Here is a 25607-nt window from a genome sequence, read left to right on the forward strand (position 1 = left end):
ACTCAAATGGATTAAATACTTAAATGTAAGACCTAAAACCATAAAACCCATAGAAGAAAACATAGGCAGCAAACATTTTTTTCATTGCTCTTAGCAATATGTTTTTGGTTATGTGAGGGAAACGATAGAAAAAACAAATGGGTCTATATCAAACTAAAAAGTTTTGCACAGGGAAGGAAGTAATCAACAAAGTGAAAAGACAACCCACTGAGTGGCAAGAATATATTTGCTTACCACACAACACATTATATCCAAAATATATCAGGAATTCTACAAGTTAACCCCCCCAAAAGAAAACAACACATACAAAAAACCGCCCTAATTAAAAAATGGGCAGAGGACCTGAATAGACATTTCTCTAAAGACAGACAATGGCCAGTAGACATATGAAAAGATGCTCAGCATTCCTAATCATTAGGGAAATGGCAAATTAAAACCATGAGATATCACCTCACACCTGTGAGAATGGCTATCATAAATAAATCAAGAAACAACAAGTGTTGGCAAGGACGTTGAGAAAAGGAACCCCTTGTGCACTGTTGATAGAATTTTACATTGTTGCAGCCACTATGGAAAACAGTATGGCGGTTCCTTGGAAAATTAAAAGTAGGACTTTGCAATTAAATTAAAAGTATGACCTCGAAATTCCTAACACAAATTGGAAAAGATATATGCACCCTTATGTTCATTACAGCATTATTTATAATAGCCAAGATTTGGAAGCAACTTAAGGATCCGTCGATAGTCAAATGGTATGTATACAGTGGAATGTTACTGAGCCATAAAAAGAACAAAATCTTGCCATTTGTGACAACATGGATGAACCTAGAATTATTATGGTATGTGAAATAACTCAGGCAGAGAAAGACAAATACATGAATTCCCTTACATGTAGAATCTAAAAAGCAGAATAAATAAATAAACAAAATAGAAAAAAAAGAAGTCTTGGGTGATACAATATCCAGTAAATATGTTAGATATTTTTTCTTAAGTTACATTATTTTTTTTCCCATTGGAAACTGGAAGGCAGGATGGAAAGTAGAAAGATTGCAGAATTTAGAGCCACGTCAGCTTGTATTGAGATCTTGGCTCTTTCACTATTGCCTGTGTGATCTTGGACAAATGATTTAATCTGTTGCAAATTACATGACCTCGTTTAGCTTTAGCATCTCCGTCTTTAAATAAGGAGAATGATGATTAGAATCTTTTGGAGTGATGAGGATTAAGTTAAATCATAATGTCATATGAATAGCACCATGACTATCATACATTAAGTATTCAGTAAATGATAATACGTTTTCTTTAAAAGATTCTTTGGGTGATAGTCTCCCTAAGTCAAATGGAATGTCAGAGAAAACTTTTGCAAGTCTCATGTCTTTAACCATCTCATAGCACTTGTTTTTGTTGTAGATTGATAACAAGGGCAATCACCTTCTAGTCCATGAAGAATCGTCCATCAACACGCCTGCTGTCGGTGCAGCCCATGTGATCAAGAGGTACACTGCCCGGGCGCCTGATGAACTGACCTTAGAGGTAAACGCCTAAAGTTGCTGCTCTGGGTTAGCTCGGCCTCATTCTTAACCGCGTTAATCATTTTTTCAATGAGAAGCACCAGGTTTTTCGTACCCCATTATCCTTTCGCTTGGCCTGCCATTTATGTTCACTGAAATGACTGTATTCATCTTTGAAAATTTCAACTTTAGCGTCTTTCATTTCTCTGGGCACTCATTCCTGCTCTCCTTCCCCTACTCCATGCAAATACATCTCCACCCCAAGTGTGGCTTGAATGCCATTCTGAACCCTTCGCCTGGTTCATCACCGAGTGTCACTTAATTCCATCCACTCGTAACTGTTCTCCTGTTGGTCTGTTAGCTTCTTGAAAGCCAGGTCTCGGTCTTTTTTTCTTACTTTATGTTTTCAGTACCTCACAAATGATACTTCTTTCTTATTGTTTGTTCAAAGACTGAGCTATGATGGGTGAGAAGAGAAATGAACATTTCCTGCTTTCAGATGCAAAAGGAGGGGAAGTAATTCTTCCTTTAATATCGGCAGATGAGAGAGAAAAACCAAAATGCTAACAGTATTCAGTTTAAGGAAAGTCAATATAAATTTTTACTGTATAGCATCTGAACTGTTCTCAAACTTAACCCAGAGCAATGTAGATCTTGAAAGATGCCAAGTCTGTTAGCAAACGTGGCTTTGTAAAGGTGACTCTTCCCTGACTTAAAATATTCATTGTGGATACACAAAGAAAAATTCCTAAAGCAACATGAGACACATTGCAGCATTGCTGCGCAGTACTTAACTTTGCCCTGTCACAGAGAGCATCACTTGCTTTGATCGAAGAATGTAACTTCCATTAAATACGTTATTAAAAATGATGATTGCCATTTTATATTAATGATTTTGTAAAAGTTTGTGCAAACAATAGTTTTGTTTTTGTGGTTTGTTTGTTGTTGTTTTTTTAGAGAGGGAATAAGCTATTATACCTTCTATGGAAAGAAGTGTAGTTTTCCAAATTTTACTAAGAATAACCCAGGAATTGTACACACCTTAGGCCTGTCTCCGATGATTCAGTAAGATAATGCCAAGTGCTCAGCACAGTGCCTGGCACGTGGCAAGCGCACACTCACTGTGTATTAACAGAAGCTGCTGTTGCTCTAACTATGAGAATAACTGCCTTTTATAAGTGAATTCGGTCACTTTCAGTAGCAGCAGTAAGAGAGGATTGTAACAGCTGATGGGGTGACGCCTAAGCCTTCAAAAATCTTACACCATCAAGCTGGCTTCCTGCAGTCACTGCTCTGGTGATGCCTGATCCCAGTCTTTTTTTTTTTTTTGATGCCAGTCTTTGTGCTGCCTTACTTTTTGTAGCCCTCTCCTTAACAGATGGTTAAAATTATTATTAAATTCTTTACAGAAAGAGGTAGTATGGTTTTTCAGAAAAATTAGCCAGAGAGGAAGATAGTGCTTTTACCCTTGCGCTCCAGTTCAGGTTAAATTCGAGACCTAACAGTTGGTTTAAAATTTGACTGAACGCATTTCCCTTACGTTTTATTCTCCTAGGTGGGTGACATTGTTTCTGTGATCGACATGCCCCCAAAAGTGTTGAGCACGTGGTGGAGAGGCAAGCACGGATTCCAGGTAGGCAGTGGAGAATCGGGTGTGGAAAAGGCAAAATAACACTTTTTCTTGGTTCCTCGGTAATATTTTGGTTTACAGCGTGTACTGGCAGTAGACTTTGCCATCAGAATTCTGCATGCAGGGGGAGAAAAATGTAGCTGATGCTAGACCTGGGTTTTCTTTTCCAGTTACTAATGTGGTTATTTTTACTGCCTCCTCCTTTCCCAAATGGTGATATAGCCGAAGTGCGAGCAGAGTCACAGGCCTGACGATCACTTTGCAAGTATCAGGCCTGTGACTCTATGTTGCTTCTAATATTGTTTTTAAATCATGGTTTCCATGAGTCTATGCTAGGCACAGATTTATCTCCCTAACTGTTTTATTTAGAGTCACACAAATTAGTTTATTGCCTAAACAAAGTTTTTAAAAAAGAAATTAGAATAAAATAACTCGTTAAAAATTAGTTTATTGCCAAAACAAATTATTTAAAATAAATACAGGGTTTTTAAGCTTTAAGAATTGATTTGTAATTGATAACAAACAGTGTTTTTTAATATTACAAATGCTGTTTTTTCATCCTGATTGGACGTGGAAAGGGGAGTCTTACCTGTTTAGATCATGTTGGAGTATGCCTGTGATTTGGGCTGTGGAGCGCCCATAAAACCAGGGACAGGTCTTAAATGTCAAAACTTCATTTAATAAAGGAATCTAGTACTTTAAGGAACGAATCCACTCTTCCTTGCTGTTCCTAAACAGTAGTCCATTTGTAAGTGCATCTTGCTATGGTTTATTGCAGGGGGGGTGTGCGTGGGAAGACACGTGTTAAAGCATCGGTTATGTGCATAGTATTGCGAGGGTCTTCATACACGTTTTCTTTAATCTTTGAAAAACTTCATGGCAGTTGCTATCCCCCATTTTATGGAGAGGATACAGTTTTGAGAGGATTAATAAGCAGCCAAGATGCCAGATCAGTAAGTAAGTGATGGAGGACCTTTATCTGCCAAGGGCCACTTGGATATTTATAACATCATTTGCAGGCCATACGAAATTATCAGCTTAAAAATTAGCCTACTATATTTGGTCAAACATTTAATTAACTCACCCCTAATGCCTTGTCAGGGTGAGACCAAAGGATTTTATGGGCCTAATACAGCCCGTGGGCCGGACGTTCCCCACCTCTGGACTAGGGACTCAAATCGGGGCTGCTGAGTCGCATCGCCTGAAGAGCATGAGCGTGATTTCTACACTGACTCTCCTGTTATTGATCTTCTCCACCTCACTTTCCTGCTCTAGAGAAGAAACATCTTTTCTTTTCTTTTTTCTTTTTTTAAATATATTTTATTGATTTTTTACAGAGAGGAAGGGAGAGGGATAGAGAGTTAGAAACGTCGATGAGAGAGAAACATCGATCAGCCGCCTCCTGCACACCCCCCACTGGGGATGTGCCTGCAACCAAGGTACATGCCCTTGACCGGAATTGAACCTGGGACCCTTCAGTCCGCAGGCCAACACTCTATCCACTGAGCCAAACTGGTTAGGGGGAAACATCTTTTCTTTGTAGCCAACAGGAATGTTACAAAGATTAAGCAACTGTGGGCTGCAAAACATTCAGGTTGCTGGTGGAAACTTTGCCGTTACCAGGGGTTACATTTTTACATGATGACTAGTACCTTGTATCTGGAAAAACTCCTCTTCAGGTTACTTGTGACAGTGTTGACTCTTGTTAGGTAAACTTGTGAGCATATGCTGATCTCCTCTCAGATATTCTGTTGAGAGAGGGAGATAATCGTAATTTACTCCGTACAGGGTCAGTCCTCACTTCCCATGGTCAGTCGGTCCTGGGACTTTAATCGAAACGATATAATAAAGCTTGTTTGACCACAGGCTAATTGATAGAAACAGTTGTGTTCCTATGGCATCTCATCAACGTTATGACGAAATGAAGTGACATTGAATGCAGCCATGTTATTCTAGGACCTCTGTATATGATAATTATAGATCAGATCCCTTTACTATCCTGAGTTTTAAGTTTGAAATAACTGGAATAATGGCTTAGTCCACTGGTTTTCATAATAAAAAACAGAACAAAACACAACAGAGGAACTTTTAATCAAACAGAACTTACTTTGAGCCTCACTGTGGGAACATGTAATGGGGGAGCTGCCCTGGTTAGTTTGGTCAGGCACCCTGGGCCTCGTGCCCCATGGAACATGCCTGGTTGACCTCTCTCAGACCTCCTGCGACATCCCAGAGGGGCCTCCGTGGAGTGTGTACAGGTAACACTGCTGGAAAACCACTAGTTTACCTGGCAGGTTACTAGTACTCCTTATTTTTTGTGTGGTGGATATATTATATCAAAGGCTATTTTATCATTTGGACTTTTAAAAGCCAGTTAAGCCCAGCCTGTGTGGTTAAGTGGTTGAGTATCGAACCATGCACCAAGAGCATTGGCCCACGCACCAGGAGGTAGACAGTTTGATTCCCAGTCAGGGCACGTGCCAGAGTTTCAGGTTGCGGGCTTCATCCCCCATTGGGTCCTTGCAGGAGGCAGTCAATCAATGTTTCTTGCTCATTGGTGTTTCTATCTATATCTCTAAAAATCAATAAAAGCATTGCTTTTTAAAAAGCCAGTTAAAGGTTTCTCTCTATTTCTTCTTCTCATTACAGCAGTCCCTTTAACATTTCTTGCAATTCTGGCTTGGTGTGGTGATAAACTCCTTTAGCCTTTTTTTTTTTTGTCTGGAAAGCTCTTTATTTCACCACCTATTTTGAATGATAGCCTTGCTGGGTATAGTAATATTGGTTCTAGATCCTTGCTTTTCATTACCTTGAGCTATTCTCTTCTGGCCTATAGAGTTTGTGATGAGAAATCAGCTTGACAGCCTTATGGGAGCTCCTTTGTAGGAAACAAATTGCTTTTCTCTTGCTCACTTTTAAGATTCTCTCTTTGTCTTTAATTTTTGGCATTTTTATTATGATATGTCTGGGGCATGGGCCTGTTTGTGTTCTTCTTGCTTGGGAATTTCTGTGCTTCCTGAACTTGCGTGACTTTTTCCTTCACCAGGTTAGGAAGTTTTCTGCCATTATCTCTTCAGACATGTTCGCTATCCCTCCTTAACTTTCTTCCCCTTCTGTCACATCTATTATGAGGATATTGTTACGTTTCATGTTGAACCGCAGCTCCCTTAAGCTGTTCTTCTGTTTTTTGATAGTTTTTTTTTCTTTTTGGTTCTCTGATTGAGTGATTTTTTCCAACCTTGTCTTCTAATTTACTGAATTTGATTCTCAGCTTGCCCTAATCTGCTGTGTATTCCTTCCAATGTGTTCTTAGTGCTGTGTCATTCTTTATTTCTGACTGTTCTTTTTTTCATAGTTACTGTATGTTTTCTCGTGCTGTTGAGCATCTTTACCATCATTATTCTGAACACTATGTCAGATAAACTTTTTATCTCCATTTCATTCATCTCTTCTTCTGGAGAATTATCTTGTTCTTTCATTTGGGGGTTGTTTTTTGGAATCCCCATTTTGGAGCCTGTTTGCATTTGTGATTATGTAATAGGTAGATCTGCTGTGCCTCCCAATCTCTAGTAAAAGACAGTTAGCTATTTCTGACTACAGTGGGGCCTTGACTCACGAGTGTCCCGACTAACGAGTTTTTCGAGATACGAGCCGTCTCTTGGCTGATTTTTTGCTTTGAGTTGCGAGCTAAAATTCGGGTTACGAGCCAGCTTCAGATACCCCACCACTAGTTGGCGCAGCGAACGTCACAGTGAACGCCGCAACATCAGCCCAGCATTCAATTCATTGTAATGGTGAAAATTGATTTGACATACGAGTAATTTGAGTTACGAGCTCCATCACAGAACGAATTAAGCTCGTAAGTCAAGGCCCCACTGTAATTAGATCTGGTAAAGACTCAAAGCCTCCAGAGATCTGCCTCTTCCTGCAGACTGATTGTATTTATGCTTCCCTCAGGCAATCATCCTCAGGTGTAGCCAGAGGTTTCCCAATAAGGTGGGTCAACTGTCTTCCTCCCAGGCAAAAACCTCCTGGATAGCAGAGGTCTGCCTGGAAAGATGACCTCCGCAGTGTGAGGGAATGACTCAGCACAGGGAACTGGGGTGCTTACCTTATAAGATCTAAACCTAGAGCCCCAACCCTGGCCTCTGTTCACATATCTCCAGTCACAGCCCAAGGTGTGGCTGCACACGAAATTTTGTGTGTTGGCTTTTTGAGAGGGTGACTGCATATCCAGCAATCTATCCTTGACAGACAGTAACCCTGCAGCTTTTGATAGCCAGATGTTATGTGGCACCTTTCTCAGTTCTGGTGCTCTCTGCTGGGGGGCCCGGCTTGGGGCTTAGACCCAGAGTTCTCAGTAGCAACCCCCACAGCTGACATAGTTCTTCAGAACGTCAGTTGCTGTCTGTGGGAGCCTGGCCAGACCTTTTGCGCCTCCTCCCTTCCTACCAGTCTCTGTGCAGTCTCCACTTTCCATCCTTGGTTACCAAGGTTTTCTCCTTCAGTTAATTATTCAGGATAAAAAAGAAAAAAAAAAAAAAAAAAAAGCCAGTTTATATGCTAAAGGGATTATTAGATAAATTTGTTCTTTACGTAAGAACATTTTTTATGTGACTCCTTTTAGAAGGGTGATAATTTGATTTTTAAAATTTATGTAATGTAAATTGTCTGAATTCCTGGTGTTTCATATATTCTGGTGTAGATGGATGATACAGGTTTGGAATGCGAATAATCATCATCTTTATTTTTGTGAGATTGTTTTGTGTTGAAGGTTCATCTACTTGCTAGGACTACCATCACCACATACTGCAGACGAGTGACTTAAACAGCAGAAGTTTCCTTTCTCAGCCTTCTGAAGGCTGGAGGTCCAAGGGTCAGGGTTATTGCCAGGGTCGGTTTCTTCTGAACCCCCTCTGCTTGGCTTTCAGGTGTCCCCTTTTTACTGTCCTCACATGCATTTTTTCACTCTGTGTGCACACATACTTGGTGTTTTTGTCCCTGTATCCTAATTTCATCTTAGAAGGACAGCAGGCAGATTAGAATGGACACACCTAAATGACCTCATTTAACTTTAATTGCCTTTTTAAAGGCCCTACCTTCAAATATATTCTGAGATACTAGGGGTCGGGGCTTCAAAATACGAAGAGGTTTCAACCAGTCATGAATGGCTAGGTGGTTGAGGTCTCCTTTGGGGCTGATGTGAAGGCCCTCAGGGACTCTCCCGCAGACTTGATAAGCAGCAGGGCCCTCCCTGAGCCAGGCTGGTCCTCTGCCAAAGGCGGGCAGAGCTTGGGGGCATTGGCCATGACTGCAGACTAGGATGTTACAGAGATTAAGCAACCATGGACTGCAAAGCAGTGGGTGCTCAGCCCCGCTGCTGTCCCAGCACTGAGGAGGCCGAGCAGCATCTGAGAAGTTGTCCACCTCGAGCTCACAGGCTGGTGTCAGGCCTTTTTTCATTTATGACAGAAGGCCTTCCTGGCACTGGGCACTGTGCCCCTGATGCAGTACAAAGGGACAGGCAGGCCCTGGTGCTCTTCTTGGGACCTCGTAGAAGAGTGGAGGCTTAGAGCCCAGAAAGCTCCCTGTCAGGCCCTGGAGGAGGTGGCTTTTGAGTGCTGAGCCTTGTGTATGTCTTCTGAGGACAGGATGTCCACATGCCCCAGGCGGACTGGCCAGACATGGAATAGCCATGGGGCTGGTTGGCCAGCTTGACCGGTTCTGGTCCCGCAGATGGACTCTGTACACTGGGCTCAGTGAGTAGACCAAAGGGGAAGCACAGAGACAGGAAGCCAGATAGTGTGGAGGTGACATGGCTCGATTGGCCTTGAGGTGGCCTGGCCGGTGGTCTTCCTGAGGATCAAGAACAGTGAGAGCAGACCACTCCCCAGAGAGTGACAGGAGCTAGGATGTGGCCGCTGCTTCCCAGGTGGAGGCGACTGAGGTGTGCTGCTCTCACAGCGCGCCCTCGGCTCGCAGGTCCCAGGGGTCCCCACCGGCAGGTCTGCCTCACCTGATGTGCTCTGACATTTCACATGGACTCCACCTTGTCTCTTGTCTCGGTCACATGGTTGCTTATTTTTTTTCTGGCCTGCTGTCAGGGCATGACCAGGTGTGGCAACTGAAGCTTCGCCGTGGCTGGGTTGTGACTTCATTTTATTATTATTTTTTAAAATAAATAATAGACCTTAGATTTTAGTACAAACTTACAGAGTAATTGAGTAGATAGTACACAGTTTCATATAATACCTCCCCAGACACACACAGTTTTTCATATCATGAATGTCTTGCTTTATAATTCATTGAACAAAATGCCCTGTGCGCCACGTACTTACCCTTCTCTCCTCTTGACCCTGAAAACCACTGATCAGGTTCTGTCTGCATGGTTTTGCCTTTTGTAAAACATCATGTGGTTGGAATTCTACAGTATGTCTCTTTTTCAAACGTAGAAAAATGCATTTAAGCTTCCTTCATGTCTTTTTATGGTTTGCCAATCTCTTTTTAAAATATGGTTGATTGATTGACTTAGAGAGAGAGAGAGAGGAGGGGAGAGAGAGGGAAACATCGATGTGAGAGAGGAACATCAATCAGTTGCCTGCCATATGCTCCTGGACCAGGGATTGTACCCACAGCCTGGGCATGTACCCTGACTGAGAATAGAACCCACAACCTCGATGTGCCCTGACCAGCAATTAAACCCACCATCGTTCAGTGTACTGTTACGACACTCCAACCAACCAAGCCACACGCGTACTCATTTTTTTGGTTGATTTTTCTTTGTTAAATGGCATTTAAATATATAAAATAAATATCAAAAATATGTCTTTCTTTTACTATGGTTGCAAAGATCAAAAAATTTCTATATGTGACACGGCACCAGAGTTAAGTTAGGGTTTTTCAAAATGCTGACACGCCGAGCTCAAAAGGTTCGCCATCACTGAGCTAGGGCTTGACACTCTCTCTCTCTCTCTCTCTCTCTCTCTCTCTCTCTCTCTCTCTCTCTCTCTCTCTCTCTTTTATCACTCTCTAATATTCACTGTTATGGATGTGCCAGAGTTTATTGTTAAAGGACTTCTTGGTTTCTTCCAGTTTGGGGCAATTATGAGGAATGCTGTTCTAAATGTAAACACCCATGTGCAGGCTTTTGTGTGGATGTAAGTTTTCAGCTCCTTTGGGTGAATACCCAGGAGTGCAGCTGCTGGATCCTATGCAAAGCCTCTGCTTAGCTCTGTAAGAAACAGCTGTCTTTCAGTGGGATCGGACCATCCTGCATCTCTATAGCGATGCTGCTGCTTGGCTTTCTCACCAGCATTTGATAGCTGTCCGTGGTTTTGGATTTTAGCCATTCTAATAGCTGGGTAGTGAGTGGTATTGCATTGTTGTCCTAATTTGCAAATAAGTCGGTCCAAGGAAAAGCACTTACTAATATACTAAAGGTGCTATCCTGCCATCTTCATTCTTCCATTACCAATACTTCTCTCCGTTCTCCCTTCCCCAGATTCTGAAACTTTAGTGTATTTAAGAAGCACCAGGGGAACATGTTAAAATATAAACCCCCAGGACCTAATCCCCTCCATTCTGTCGCAGTGGCTGTGGGATGGGATTCTGGTCTAGGTGTTCCTCAGTCCAGTCTCCTAGACTCGGCGCTGACTCTGTGCTATAGGTAAACTCCGATTCAGCCTGTGCGTGCTAGAGATCGGCATTTGCCAAGTTCTAGTCTGTGCGTTGCTTTAGCCTAAGCCATCATTTAGCGGTGGGAACAGAAGGATTAGTTCATCCCCGTGTTTAAATTATACCATGACTCCGCGTCTTTTCTTAAACTCTGGGAGTGGGAAGTGTTATATTCACTATAGTAATTTGCAATTCTGAAAATCTGTCCTTTATTTTTTTGTCTCTTAAAGACTATTGAATCTTTTGTTTTCTGAGGTGTTTCATCAGATAATGTACTTTAGCCAAAAAATACACTTTGTTTTTTTTTTTTTTTTGACTAAATGGCATCGGCTTTTGTGGCTACCTGTAGACTCCTGTTGGAAACAGGAGGTGAGTGTGTGGAAAGCCTTCTCTTCGTAGGTTAAAGGCACCACACAGGTATAACGTGCTGATGTCTTGGTTTGTCTGTTTTCTCCGGAAGCCACAAGCATCAGAAGGATCTGAGAACCATGCTACAGCTGGATATTCCTAATCAGAATCTTGGGTGGGGGTGGTGAGGGCGGTGGGGACAGAATCTGAATTTTATCAGGTTCCTCAGATGAAGGGCAAAATGTGAGAACCACTGATCTCGCCTCCCGTTGTGTATCTTGTGCCCAGATCAAACAAGAAATCAAACACAGTTTAGCAGATGTTCTCTTCTCCCCCAGAAACATCTTCCTTACAGCACATTTGGGAGGTTCACCTAGTGCCGTGGTCGGCAAACTGCGGCTCGCGAGCCACACGCAGCTCTTTGGCCCCTTGAGTGTGGCTCTTCCTAAGCCTTAGGAGTCCCCTAATTAAGTTAATAACAATGTACCTACCTATATAGTTTAAGTTTAAAAAATTTGGCTCTCAAAAGAAATTTCAATCGTTGTACTGTTGATATCTGGCTCTGTTGACTAATGAGTTTGCCGACCACTGCCCTAGTGGATACATTTCGTTGAGAGATGGACAGGATTTCACGCAGCTCGCGTTCCCCTGGTTCTCCTCCGGGTGGTCGAGGACCAGCTATTTATTTTATTTCTCAGTTACCACAGGCTGTTCTGTAAGCGCTTTTGTGCACACGTCTCAGAGAAGCAAGTCTTGGGCAATAAACATGTTCTTACCTCAGGAGTTTAATGTGGTTCCAAATAACTCATTTTCAGAAAGGTACTCTTTAGGCGAAATGGAGATATTCGGAAACCTTGCCCATTTGTAGTAGTGTAACGGGAGAAGGCCGTTTGCCTGGTTATTTATATGAAGCCCGTCATCTGTTTGTACAGAATCCAAAGCTGCACTTTTCATTACTCAGAATTAAATGGAGCAGAATATTTCCTTTCCAGCTCATTGACTGGGGATTCGTGTACTGTAATCTTTCATCTGTAATGTTACATAATTTCAAGGGAAGAAGAAGTATGTGACACTACAAGTAGAAGTGACTTGTAGCACTTTCCGGGCGGTTCTCAGATGAGCTGTTCTGTTTTCGCCTTTAGTTCTCACAACTCTGAGAGAGGTGCCATTATTATCTCTGCTTTACTGATGAGAAAACTGAAGCAGACAAGGGTGAAACAACTCGCCAGTGCTACTCTGCTGTTTAGTGCCAGAGCTGAGACACCTAGGGATTCTGGGTAAAGAACAGGTCATAGAAGTAAGTTGATGAACCAGGTGTGGCTTCTACTTGTCTACTTGTGTGAGTCATGGGTTTCTGTAGTGAAGCAGAAGATAGTGGATCATCTGGGCCTGAGCTGTCATTTAAAAATTACGGAATTCCAGAGATAAAGGAATTTAGGTACAGTGTTCTGACTCACAAAGACAGTAGGCAGTGGGGTAGCCAGGAGCAGAACACAAGGTTGGTGAGTTCCAATTTTGTATATTTCCCTCCTTGGATCACAAAAACATGTATATTTTCTTCTATATTTCTTATTGCTGGTTTTATTTTTCTTAGTGGTGCCGTTAGCAGCTGCCATAGATATAACTTTGTTCCTTGATAGCTTTTTGTTAATTTATAGCATCGGAATGTATCCTGCCAAATGATGTTAACATTCAGTTTCATGAAAACTGTTTACTAAATGGCTCAGAGCAATAGTTCTTAACCTCATCAATTTTTATAACCCTTTATTATGCTAAGTATTTTCTAAGCTCCTTCTTTACGATTCCGAAGTGAGATGTACAAATGATATAAATGTACAAATGAAATAACTACCCACAAACACAGTTTCAAAAAAGGCAGCATAATTTTTCACATATAATACAATGAGGAAAAAAGGAAAGTAATTTATGTATTTAAAATACACAATATATATTTAAAATATAAATACTGGGGACAACTGTGTGAGAATCTTGTTACAGATTAGCAGCATTAATGTCAGTCAGAAAATATAAACTCCATTTATAATAGCATTAAAATATGAAATATTTAGGGATGTATCTGAAAAAAAAGAAATGAAAGATCTGTTTACTGAAAACTATACAACATTTCTGGGAGAAGTCAAAGAATCTATAATAATAAAAGCGTAATGTGCTGATTAGACTGGATGACCTTCCAGATGAAGCCAGGGCTTCGAGGGAAGCCCAGGTCCCGGGTACTGGAGGGAAGCCGGTGCCAGCAGCTGGGGGAAGGAAGGCCTACTCTTGCATGAATTTCGTGCATCGGGCCTCTAGTATCCAAATAAATGGAGAGATTCATCCTGTGTATGGGTCGGACATCTTTATATTGCCGAGGTGTCATTTCTCCCTTAATTGATCCCAGTCAAAATCTCAGCAAACTTCTTTTGTAGAAATTGATAAGCAGATGAAACAAGTCGTATGAAATACAAAGGACCTAGAATAGAACAACTAAAACAGATCTTAAAGAGAACTAAACGAACCCTAATTGAAGAGTTACTGTACAGCGACAATATCAAGAGAGTTTTCTCTTGCATCCAGTGGCCTCTGTTGGCTTCCTGCAAAAACGATATTTCATTACTGCTCTTACTTAAATTCTCCTCAGGATTTGATTAATCTTTTCCTGACACATCCTTCTCTTGTTGGACATGACACCACACTCTTACAGTTCCTCCTATCTTCTCAGTCTTCTTTCTCATCGCATCCTCCTCTACTGGACCTGAAAGTTGAGGGTTGGGCTGCCTTCTCATTCTACCCGCTTTGTCCTAGACTGTCTTACTCACTCTATTAGCTTAAAATGCCATCTATACGCCCAACTCCCAAATGTATATCCTGATCCCTGACCTTGTTTCTGAGTCTCAAGAATGTATGTTCTATTGCAAGAGTAATGTTTTCAGGAGTGGAAATCAGGAAGCTGGCATTTAAGGTTTAGTAGAAGTATAAATCAGGCAAAGAAACCAGCAGCAGTGTGGTATTTTGGGGGTGTGAGTGGGGGAGTGAGGAGCAGGGGAGGTATAAATAGGACTGTCTTTAAAAAGCCCAGTGCAGGAATGATTAGGCCATAAGCAAATGGAACCAGAAACTGGGAAGTAAAGAATTGAGGGAATTTGTTTCTTCTTGGTCTAATCCTCTTTCTCTCTTAAAAAAATTTTTTTAGTTACAACAACTCAACGGAGATGATTAAGAATTCTGACTCAGTGCCCTATCTGGTTTAGCTCAGTGGATAGAGTGTCAACCTGTGGACTGAAGGGTCCTGGGTTTGATTCCAGGCAAGGGGACATGCCCAGGTTGTGGGCTCAATCCCCAGTAGGAGGCAGCCGATCAATGATTCACTCTCGTCATTGATGTTTCTATCTCTCTCTCCCTCTTCCTTCCTCTCTGAAGTCAATAAAAATATATCTTTAAAAAATCTGATTTAGTTACAAATCTTAAGAGACAGACTGATTGACTCCTTAACTTGTGGGCTGATCAAGACTGGATGGAGACCCCAAAGAGCAGGGGTTCTCTGAGAAAGTCTGGGGGGTGGGGAGACATAATCAGCATGTCCAGGAGAGAGACTATGAATGTGTCTCTGTTTGAATCTCCTCAGTGATGTGATTCTTCTCCAGCAATAGAGAGGCATGCAATCTCTATCTGACTCAGTTTTGCTTTGCTGGATTGGTTTGGCAGAAGGTTAATATTGCCAGGAAATGAAGGGTACTGATTTTATAAAAACTTCAAGTGATCAATCACTGTGTTCATCCTGGGTATAAAAGCAAAGAGATCTGAAGGGAGATAGGCACCGTGGTGGGGGGGAGTACAGGAAGGCAGGGGATGGGAAGTCTCTGAACTTGAACTTCACTCATTATGGAATGTGAACATTAGAGACCTGGCTGGGTAGGAAGCTGTCATCAGAAAATGAGGAACTTGGAACCTCTGCAGCCAAATGTTTTCCACTGATGAAAATGCCTGCATATCCCTAGAAGCAGTGTTTCTCAACCTTCCTAATGCCGCGACCCTTTAATACAGTTCCTCATGTTGTGGTGGCCCCCAACCATAAAATTATTTTCGTTGCTACTTCATAACTGTAATTTTGCTATTGTTATGAATCGTACTGTAAATATCTGATATGCAGGATGTATTTTCATTGTTACAAATTGAACATAATTAAAGCATAGTGATGAATCACAAAAACAATATGTAATTATATATGTGTTTTCCGATGGTCTTAGGCAACCCCTGTGAAAGGGTCGTTCGACCCCCCAAAGGGGTCGCGACCCACAGGTTGAGAACCGCTGCCTAGAAGCAAGAGCAGTACATTACTAAGCTTAATTAAAAACATACTTTGTGATGCTTACAGCCCTAAAGTTTCACTAGCTGTAAACTAAATAAATAAACCATTAAAGTAGGAATCCCTGACAGAGTTCGCAGTAAGCACATTGCGATGTTGAAATTCCTTTTTAGATTTTGGTCGGTGACAGCCCACATTTAGGCACAGGCTTCCTCCTTACGTAGCCATCCGTTTACCTTCCCTCTGCTCCCGAGGCTCCAGGCTTATTTTATTGCAGTAGCTTCGTACCCAGCACTTCCTCTAGGTTGTACCAAAATGGTTTACAGTGCCTTCTTTTTTGTAGCCGACCTTTCTAATGTGCGCGCATCCTCGAGGTCGAAGATCAGCAGAATCAGGACATGGCCTGTTCCCTTTAGTTCTCTCCTTGTTCTCCGAGCGCAGATTCCTATCAAGTTTCTCGCAGCCTGTTTCCAGGGCAGGCGCAGAACCTAGAAATAGAATGGATTAGTGGTGAGCTGGAGCCAGCGGTGTGATTGTTAGGAATTTTGTAGGACAGTTATTAAACATAGCCGTTATTAAACATTAAAGCACATACATTTACAGGTAAACGAATTATTATGAAACACAAAGGGAGTAAATACGAAAGACATGCTAGCTACTTGACCTTGTGCACGTGCACTATATGGTCAAAATACTGCACTTCAGGCTGTCCTGCATCCCTTCCCTACGCCGTTTCCAGTTGTGTTAGGCTGGCAGCTCCAAACCAGCCAACTCCATAAATCAAGGCCTTTCCTCCCTGAAGAGCCTGTTGTTAAACATGTTTACCCTTTGGTCCACGGGCCGACGCTCCAACCACTGACCCAAACCGGCCAGTAATGGGGTTTGTTCTTTTCCTACCTCCTTAAGGTGTAATGTTAGGTTTTTATTTGTGTATTTTTCTGGTTTCTTGAAGTAGGCCTGTATTGCTATATATTTCCTCGTAGTACTGCTTTTGCTGCATCCCAGGAATTATAATGTCGTATTTTCATTTTCATTTGGCTCTATGTATCTTTTGAGGTTTTTTTTTTTACACTTCTTCATTGACCCAGTAGTTGTTCTGTAGCATGTTGTTTAATCTCTACATACTTGTGATTTTTTTCAGCTTCCTTCCTATAGTTGATTTCTAGATTGATACCATTTTGATCACACTGAATGCTTGTTATGATTTTAGTCTTCTTAAATTTATTAGACTTGTCTTCTGTCCCAACATATGATCTGTCCTTGAGAATGTCCCATGTGCACTTGAGAAGAATGTGCATTCTGTTGTTTTGGATGGAATATCTAATACATCTACTAAGTCCAGCTGCTCTGTGTCACTTAAGGCCAGTGTTTCCATGTGGATTCTATGTGGGTGATCTACCCATTAACAGTTTCTCCCTTTAGGTCTATTAATAATTGCTTTATATATTTTCATGCTCCAAAGTTGCATGCGTATATGTATATGTATATGTATATGTATATGTATATGTATATGTATATGTATATGTATATGTATTTGTTGTTGTGTTTTGTTAATCCTCACCCAAGGAGATTTTTAAAAAATATTTTTTTATTGATTTCAGAAAGGAAGGGAGAGGGAGAGAGAGATAGAAACATCAGTGATGAGAGAGAATCATTGATTGGCTGCCTCTGTATGCCCCACACTGGGGATCAAGCTCACAACCCAGGCATGTTCCCTGAATGGGAATCAACTGTGACCTTCTGGTTCACAGGCTGATGCTCAGCCACTGAGCCACGCCAACTGGGCTCCATTGATTTTTAGAGAGAGTGGAAGGGAGGGGAGGAGAGAGAGAGAGAGAGAGAGAGAGAGAGAGAGAGAGAGAGAGAGAGAGAGAACCCTTCGGTCTGTGGGCTGACGGTCTAACCACTGAGCCAAACTGGCTAGAGCAGGTGCTTATATATTAATAAATGTTATATGTTCTTGATAGATTGTCTCCTTTATCATTATAATGTGTCCATATTTGTCTCTTTTACCTTTTTTTTTGTCATGAAATCTGCTTTGATATAAAAATGACTGCATCTTCTTTACTCTGGATGCCATTTGCTTGGAGCATCATCTTTCACCCATTGACATTGAGCTTATGTTTGCTTTTGTAGCTGAGAAGGTTCTGCTGAAGGCAGCGTGCAGTTGGGTCCTGTTTTTTGTTGTTGCTGTTATTGTGTGTGTTTTTTTTTAATCCATTCTGCTACTCTATGTCTTTTGATTGGTGGTTTTCCTTTGTAGGTTACTGTCTTTTCCCCCTTGGCTGCCTTGAATTTAGAAACTAGGCTAGCTGCTTTCACACAGTTATCTAATATTATCCCCATTTTTACAAATGTAGAAACTGAGACAGAGGATAAGAAATTTGCTCCAGATCACAGCGCCGTAGCAAATGCGCGAGCTAAGTTTGGAGCCTGGTCTTTTCTCCAGAGCAGATTGCAGAAATGTTTACAAATGGAAATGAATTAGACTTTTATGGAAATATTTGATAGTGAGGACACTTTAATATGCACTTGCAAAAGGTGGTATTATGTGCCATGAATATGTGCCTAAGGGAGGAGCTGGAGCCCTCTAGGTCTTCTCGCATCCGACACACTGGGAGAACAGTGGATAACAGTTGGCGGGTGGCGGGTGGCGGGTGGCGGGTGGAGAGGTTGGGGGGGGGGGCAGGGATTTACTGTGTGTAGTTTCCTTACACTGTCCCCTTTAATTCTTATAACAGCCTTTATGAACTTGGTGCTATTATTATGTTTAGATGAATAAACTGAAGCAGAGAGGCTTTGTTACAAACCCGATGGCGTAAGTGGCAGTCGGAGAGCTGACCCCAGGTGCTGTTACTCTCGAGGCTGTGCTGTTAACTGTTTATATCACATGCCCTCTCGTAATGACTGATTTGTGTAAGAGAGAACTCGAAGGATTTGTCACACTGATTCTTATCTCACGTCGATTCTTACCTGGCTCTAACCAGGCTTGTAAGAATTTCTGCTTGTTTAGTTAAATAGGAAGCTCAATAAAATGTCATATAGAATAAAACACATACTGAATCCCAAATTCAGATCTTTCAGACAAAACTGATCATTGTTAATAACCCCCTTTTAGCTCATGATAACTGGTTACATCCTTATAATTTTAAGAACAACCATAGAATATTGATCCAGAAATTGGAATGATAATGCAGCCAATGAGTGTGTGAGAATAATCCTACACAGATGGGAAGGCTGCAGCTCAGAGCGCTAGGATGAGTCATGGTCTTGGGAGACGGTCGCACGCTTCCCCAGAGTCTGTCAGCAGAGGGATGTGCAAAGTGATGTGATTTTCATGTTTTAGCCTTAACATCTGCTACATGGCAGCTCGATTTTATTCCTCTCGAGGGAAACATCTATAAACATGGGTAAAGATTGCCTTTTTACTCATGTCTCCAGGCTGCTTCGCTCTGTAGTCATTCTGTTGGCTGCACTGTACAGTCTCTCTGGGTGACTTGGTGCTCAGCACTTTCCCAGGATTTGAGCTTCTTAGGATTTGACCTCTGCCATGAGTAATTCTACCAGGTCAAAGTGATGTGTTTCTCAAAGCCAGATTCTGTCACCCCTGTGGAGATTGGCTCTTTCCTCTCTCTTCCTTTCCCACTTATCCACACACCACTAGTTCTTCAAGGACAGTTAAGAACCAGGATTTTAAATGAGCAGTTGTTTAACCAATTTATTTTCGTTTGGTCATTTTTTTTTCATGAAACGTGTGGAAGAATGAAAAAATTTGGAAGGTGGCTTAGTGTAGGTTTCCATAAAATCATAGGGAAGATAATAAATAGAAAAATTCATAGTAGAGATAGTAACACAACTAGATTGAAATGTCAGCAGAGTAAATTATTGAGAGGTAAAAATGATAACTACTACATGTATAGGTTAGTACAGCCGGGGGCAAACTATGGCCCACGGGCCGGATCCGGCCAGTTTGAAATGAATAAAACTAAAAAAAAAAAAAAAAGACCGTACCCTTTTATGTAATGATGTTTACTTTGAATTTATATTAGTTCACACAAACACTCCATCCATGCTTTTGTTCCGGCCCTCCGGTCCAGTTTAAGAACCCATTGTGGCCCTCGAGTCAAAAAGTTTGCCCACCCCTGGTTAGTATCAGACTCAATATTTTAATTGGTGTAAAAAAGTGTGGAAAATTAAAAGCTAAAACTTAAAAAGCGGACTTAGCTATTTGGACAATTAAAACACATAGCTCTATACTCATAGCAACAGATTGTTTCATTATTTGTTTGTGTGATTGGTAGCCTCTGTGATTTAGTCTTGGCATAATAGGGTCAGTTGGGAGGGACTGTGGAGTCATTCCGGGAATTGAATTGGCTCTGCTCTCTGGTTTAGAAAATCTCTCTGCTGCTTTTCTCAGGTGGGACTCTTCCCTGGACACTGTGTGGAGTTAATCAATCAGAAAGTCCCCCCGTCAGTGACCAACTCAGTGCCAAAACCAGGTGAGTGCACTCATCAGCGTGGTATTCTGCCAACTGCTTCAACATCCAGACTTCCTCTTCTAGTCAGGCACGTAGCTTGTTTTGCAGTACTTTGTATTTCTTGACATAATATGCATTCTTAGTTTTATGTGGCTTTGATTTTAAGTGATTTTTTTAAATTTATTTCTCTATTGGTCATTTTACCAAAGTTTACAAGCATTCAAAATTTTAGACAACTTTAAAGAACTCTTTGCTCCACTAAGCTTTGTCATTATTTGTTTTTACAATTATATAGTAGGAATATAGCTTCTTACTGAATGAAATGATAAAAGAAAATACTTTCAAAGAACTGACAGGAAAATAGAATGATTAGCTGAAACTTAATAGATGAAGGGGATTATGTATAGTTCATTGGTGCTTATGAGTTTCAAAACTATTTTAAACAACATATCTTACTTATATAAGCATATGTATAGCGCAGTATAAATATGTGGAATTTTTTACAAATAATTAAAGCAATGTTAAAGTTTTGGGTTTTTTGGGGTGAAATCTTGCCAAATCCTACAGAGTATCTAGTCTGGAACTTTTTAATGTAATAGTGTGGTCAGTACTCTGAAATTGTTACAATTTAACATCACAAATTTATTGTGATTTCTTGTACATTGTTTTACATAGTTTTGCTCTACAAGCTCAACTTTTATTAGGTATTAAGCCTCATCTTTGATCATTTTGCCTCAGAGACATAGTGTAAAGTGAGTTTTTAAAAATTAGTTTAATATTGGTATTAAACTGTATCAATCAAAGACTTTCTCGTGTTTTGAATGAGAAAGTGACATTTCCAATTGTGATAACTTCCAGAAGCTTTTAAAACGTGAGCAAGTTAACCAGTTATTGGTATTTCTGGGAAACGGGTTTCTATGAATAGACTTGCATGGCATTGTTAATTCTAAATCAGTAATGACGCAGAATGACAGCACCCCTTCAAAAGCTCCTGTCTTCTCTTCTGAGAGCGGCACCCCAGGGCTGTCCTGGGGAAATGTGCCTTCTTGATACATTTTGTAAAGGACAATGTGAGTTCTGCCAGCCTCAGGCTTGTTTCACACTTTAAAACGGTCTCTGCCTGCAGTTTATTTTTACCACCGCCATCTGTCCCTGCTGGATGCCAGATCTGAAAGATGGAGCTACAGTTTGATACTGAAATGCAAAGCTCCCTATATTCCGGCACAACAAGGGCGACAGGAAGCAATTTCCCTTTGGAGCTCTTCTTAACGTTCCCAAATGTTCAATTATTTGTGGACGTAAAAATAAAATTAATGGGTCGCCGTGTCCTGCTGGGAGTTTACTGAGCAGTGGGTCTACTTATTGATTTCTTCCTTCAAGTTCTTCATGTTCTCAACTATTATCTCTTCATTTATTTCTTTTGTGCAATTCTCTGTCTCCCTGTTCTTTTACACGTCAGTTGTCAGTTATGTCCTTTGATACTGACTCACACATCCTCTCTTTCAGGTTTGGGTACTTTCTAGTGACCTGTCTTAGAGTTCACTGACCCTTTCCTCTGTGTAGGCATCTCTCAAGGCACCTAATAAGTTCTTACATTCTCAGCTCACGTATTTCATTTCTAGGATCAACACTGGATCTTTTTTTATAGTCTCCAAAGATGAATTCTCCCATCTTCTGACATTATTTACCTTTTCCTCCGCAAAGAAAGAACGAGGAGTCGGGAGAGGGAAGGAGAGGGTGAGGAAGTGGGGAGAAAAGGTGAAGACAGAAGAAAAGCAAAGCTTACTCTTGAGGCATGAACTTCTAAAAATGAAGGACTAGGGAATTCAGACAAACCTTCCTTGAGAAGGGTTAGCAAATTTGGACCGAAATGAAATTCTCTCTTTGAGGCATTTGAGAATCAATAAGGCAGTAAGCAGGCACTGAGTAAGACTAAGCAGCAGGAAATCCGGTGGAGTGTGATGATGGAGACATTCTTCCCTCCTGTATCTGCTGGTAGAGTAGAGAGAGTCATTGCTGAGGGGGGTGGGGGGGAGAAATTGGAGCTCAGAGCCCAGGAGGGCAGAGTTGCTAATAATTCCCCAAGCTTTGAAGTTGGGATTTTTGTGGAAATTGAAAACTGATTCTAAAATGTAGATGGAAATGCAGAGCCGGAAATACTCCAGACCATTTGAAAGAACAAGAAAGTGGGACACTTACTATAATAGACACCAAGATTTATTGTGAAAACTTCACTAATTAAGATACTGGTATTGACATAAGGATTGACAGTTAGATCAGTGGAACAGAACAGAGTTCAGAAACCAGCCTGTGTACACAGATCCTGATTTATAATAGAAGCGGCGTTGGCCAGCGTTGTCAAAAGGCAATCATTTCAGTAAATGGTGTTAGGTCACCTGGGCAGATTTTATATCTGGTCCTTATTTAACCCCATACACAAAATGCTTTCCAGGAGAATTATACATCTGTATATGAAAGATAAAACTACTGAAAGAGAATGCAGTAGACTATCCTCATGCCATATTTTCATGATCTTAAGTTAGATATAATGGAAAAGCTTAGTAATTAAAATTAAAGTTCAGACCACTGTCATAATATGCTATGAAGATAGTGAGGAAGGCAAATCACGAAGTGGGAATACACTGGCAGTGCACGTATCTGAGAAAAGTCAGGCAACCAGGCTGTGGAAGGAAGCAAATAAGAGGAGGACAGATACACTGATTTTTTTTTAAATGAGTGAAAACTTGCACAAGTACTTCACGACAAATGTCCCAAATGCTCAATAAGCATGTGATAAGATGTTCAACATCGTTAATCTTTAGGGAAATGCAAGTTAAATCCTTATTGCCTCATATACACACACCCACCAGAATGGCTAACATTTAAGAGTAGCAACACCAGAGGTTGGTAAGGATATAAATCAGTGGGAATTCTCATACCCTGCTGGTGGGACAAACATTCTTTATACACTCTTAGGTCTATATAGAATGTTCCTAGCAGCCTTATTCCTAATTGTCAAAAAACGAGAAAAACTCAAAGGTATGTCCGTAGAGGGGTGGGTAAATAAAGGCATGCCCATTCAGTGGTCTTCTCCACACCAGGGGAACTGGAAGGGGATACGGCTCTATGGATGAGTCCCACAAACATAAACGCTGATGAGGAAGCCTGGTCTCCATGCATGATTACACCGTGAAATGCCATCAAGCAGAGAGAGTTCAAAGTCACGGAGTCTGAGCCCATTCTGTGGTGATGGAAGTTACACAGTCCTTCACGGGACCCACACAGTTCGCTAAATATGAGAGAGAAAAAACAAGTGACCTCTCCCGTGCCATCGGCAGCTATTCAGTGACAGAGCAGAGTGCCTTTCAGTCCGCCATATATTTTAGCTTCTCATTTTGAACTAATGGGAGTCTCAGAGGAAGTCTCCAAAGCAGCCCAGAGGTCCCATATACTCAACTTCTCCCAGTTGTCACACTCACACAACTACGTATATAGGACAGTATCAAAACCAGGAAGTTGGCATTGTTCAATCCTGGTGAGCTAGACTAAAGACGGTGCTCCAATGTCGCCAGCTTTGCACAACCATTTTTCTTACCACGCATTTCTAGGTGGCAGAGAGAGTGCAGCCTTTTGGGGTTCAAGTTCAAGTTACTGTTATGAAGTAGTTCTGCAGACCATTGTGGAGTTGATTTATCCCACCCTGTGTTTGTATGTTGGGTTATATGAGGGGATGATGAGTTGTGCTAAGTGTTCCCAGGACAGCTTTTCTACAGCATGGATTTCCCCTCCTCCTCCTTCTTTCTGCCTTTTCTTCAGCTTTCTCTTTTCTTCCCCCTTCCCCTGCCCCACCCCCTCCCTTGCAGTCTCTAGTATTGACCAAGAAAAGGGTGGGAGGAGGGATGCTTTTCATTTAAATTTTCACAAAAGAAGGGGGGCTTTGAGTTCTCCGCTCTGAATAAACATAAGCGCCTCATTTCGTATACACAGCAAAATGGGAACCTCCACAGCCTTTGCATTGGTCAGAATTAACATGTTTTTTTGTTCCTGCCGCATAGTAGAGTTCTCTGTGGCCTTTCATATTTTAAAATCACATCAATTCACTGTTTTTTCTCCCCATTGTGCCCTACCATTTATAGACAGTTTTGTATTCAGAGCTGTATTCAGAGAGGAAGGAAGGAGGGAGTTTGATCTGTAGCGGAAGACGTTGGCAGGGTCCTGAGAAGGACCCTAAAGATCTTGAATCAGGCAGCTCCGACCTGTGAGGCCTGGCAGTGGCTGGATCCTTCTGTCTTGGCTTCCTCCCCTCTGGTTTGGGATGTTGGAATCGGCTTCCTAGGGTTGTAATGAAGACTGTTTGTCAAGTGCGTGGATCGTGCCTGGCACCGTGCAACGCTACTGTGTTTATCAGAAACAAGTTCCTCAATGTGGATTTGCAGGGGTGTTAGTAAAAAGTCATTTGGAACAGAAAATACGTAAACCTCTTCCAATTAATTTATTTCTTCAAGTAATTCTAATAGGGTTAACAGTGCCTCGTATAAATATTGACTCTCTTAAGTATTTACATAAGTCGAGTTACACTTTTAACATTTGGTCAGTGTGTAAAGGAGGAGGCCATACGCAGGAAAATTTGTTTCTAGATTTTCAATTCTGAAAAAAACACACACCAAAACTATTATATTTTACCCTGAGATGCTCAAGAGAGTGCTGTCTGTCAGGATTTTTCACACAGGGGCAGTATGCATGGACACTTTTTAAAACATGCTATTAGAACAACCACCGCAGCTTATCACCAGCAAAGATATTAAAGGGCATGTGTTCTCAGCCTGTTGCTGCCAGTGTGAGGAGTCAGCCTTTTACTGGCAATACTTCCTGCACGATCTGATCCATGGCTTCTCTCATTTATTGGGGCCTTCAGTACCGTCACTTTCCCTGGATCCACTTCTCCCGACCGAACGGTGTAGCTTTGAAAAGAGTAAAAACACCACCGAACGTCAAGTTCTGCTGGGGGTTCTGAGCAGGAAGTTCACCTGGTGAGGCCGAGGGGAGGGGTGGGGCTGGGCCGGAGCAGCCTGTTTTGCCAGTGGGAGTGCGGGCGGGCGGGGCGCTTCGGGGGAGGCTGCAAGGCAGGACCTGCTGAGAAGGGAGGACTCAGCCCTGCAGGCAGGAGCTCTTACCCCCCACACAGGGGGCGAGGCTTCCTAGGAACTAAAAGCCGCCGATGGGGGGGCCTGGAGACAGACGGAACGGGAGCCTGAGAGCCTGTGGGGTCTGACTCGGAAAGGTCTGAGCAGGCGATCACGCTTCATTCTGTCGGCGGCTGCTGTTTCCCGGCGAGTCCCTGCTGAGTGCAGTCATTTGGAATCATCTTAAGTATTGATCCTCAAGCCTGTGCCACAGCAAAAGGTAAGGCTACCGCAGCTGAATTCAGACGTTCCCTCCAACAGCACCCGGAACGTCTCACGGTGACTGTTTTTGCATTTTATTTGGGCACATGTGTCCTTGGCGGCTTTTAAGTGAATGGTTGGTGAATGTTTGGAAATTGCCTAGTTGAGCCTTCATGCCTGTAGAGGGATCATTATTTCTTTGAAGTAGGCTGTACCACATACGTACTGGGCAATGTATCTCTCTCCTAGTTGGGCATTACCCATTTTTCTATTGGAAAT

At 41.8% G+C, this 25607-nt stretch overlaps 1 protein-coding gene across 11 annotated transcripts in view; it reads left to right on the forward strand.

The window, feature by feature from the left end:
• The window catches only part of ARHGAP32 (Rho GTPase activating protein 32), a 169727-nt gene that overhangs the window by 113965 nt on the left and 30155 nt on the right, over positions 1-25607 (forward strand). For 6 of the 11 annotated variants that reach the window (XM_036353253.1, XM_036353249.1, XM_036353251.1 and 3 more), the window contains 3 exons: positions 1411-1533; positions 3067-3144; positions 19884-19965. In XM_036353253.1, the coding sequence (XP_036209146.1) occupies positions 1411-1533; positions 3067-3144; positions 19884-19965 (283 nt within the window). Of the gene's footprint in view, positions 1-1410; positions 1534-3066; positions 3145-19883; positions 20033-25074; positions 25407-25607 lie in introns of those variants that run through there. The other 5 variants (XM_036353257.1, XM_036353261.1, XM_036353259.1 and 2 more) reach the window with 5 other exon arrangements.

Source organism: Myotis myotis, unplaced genomic scaffold (genome assembly GCF_014108235.1).
Source record: "Myotis myotis isolate mMyoMyo1 unplaced genomic scaffold, mMyoMyo1.p scaffold_m19_p_20, whole genome shotgun sequence".
In the NCBI taxonomy this organism is placed as follows: Eukaryota; Metazoa; Chordata; class Mammalia; order Chiroptera; family Vespertilionidae; genus Myotis; species Myotis myotis.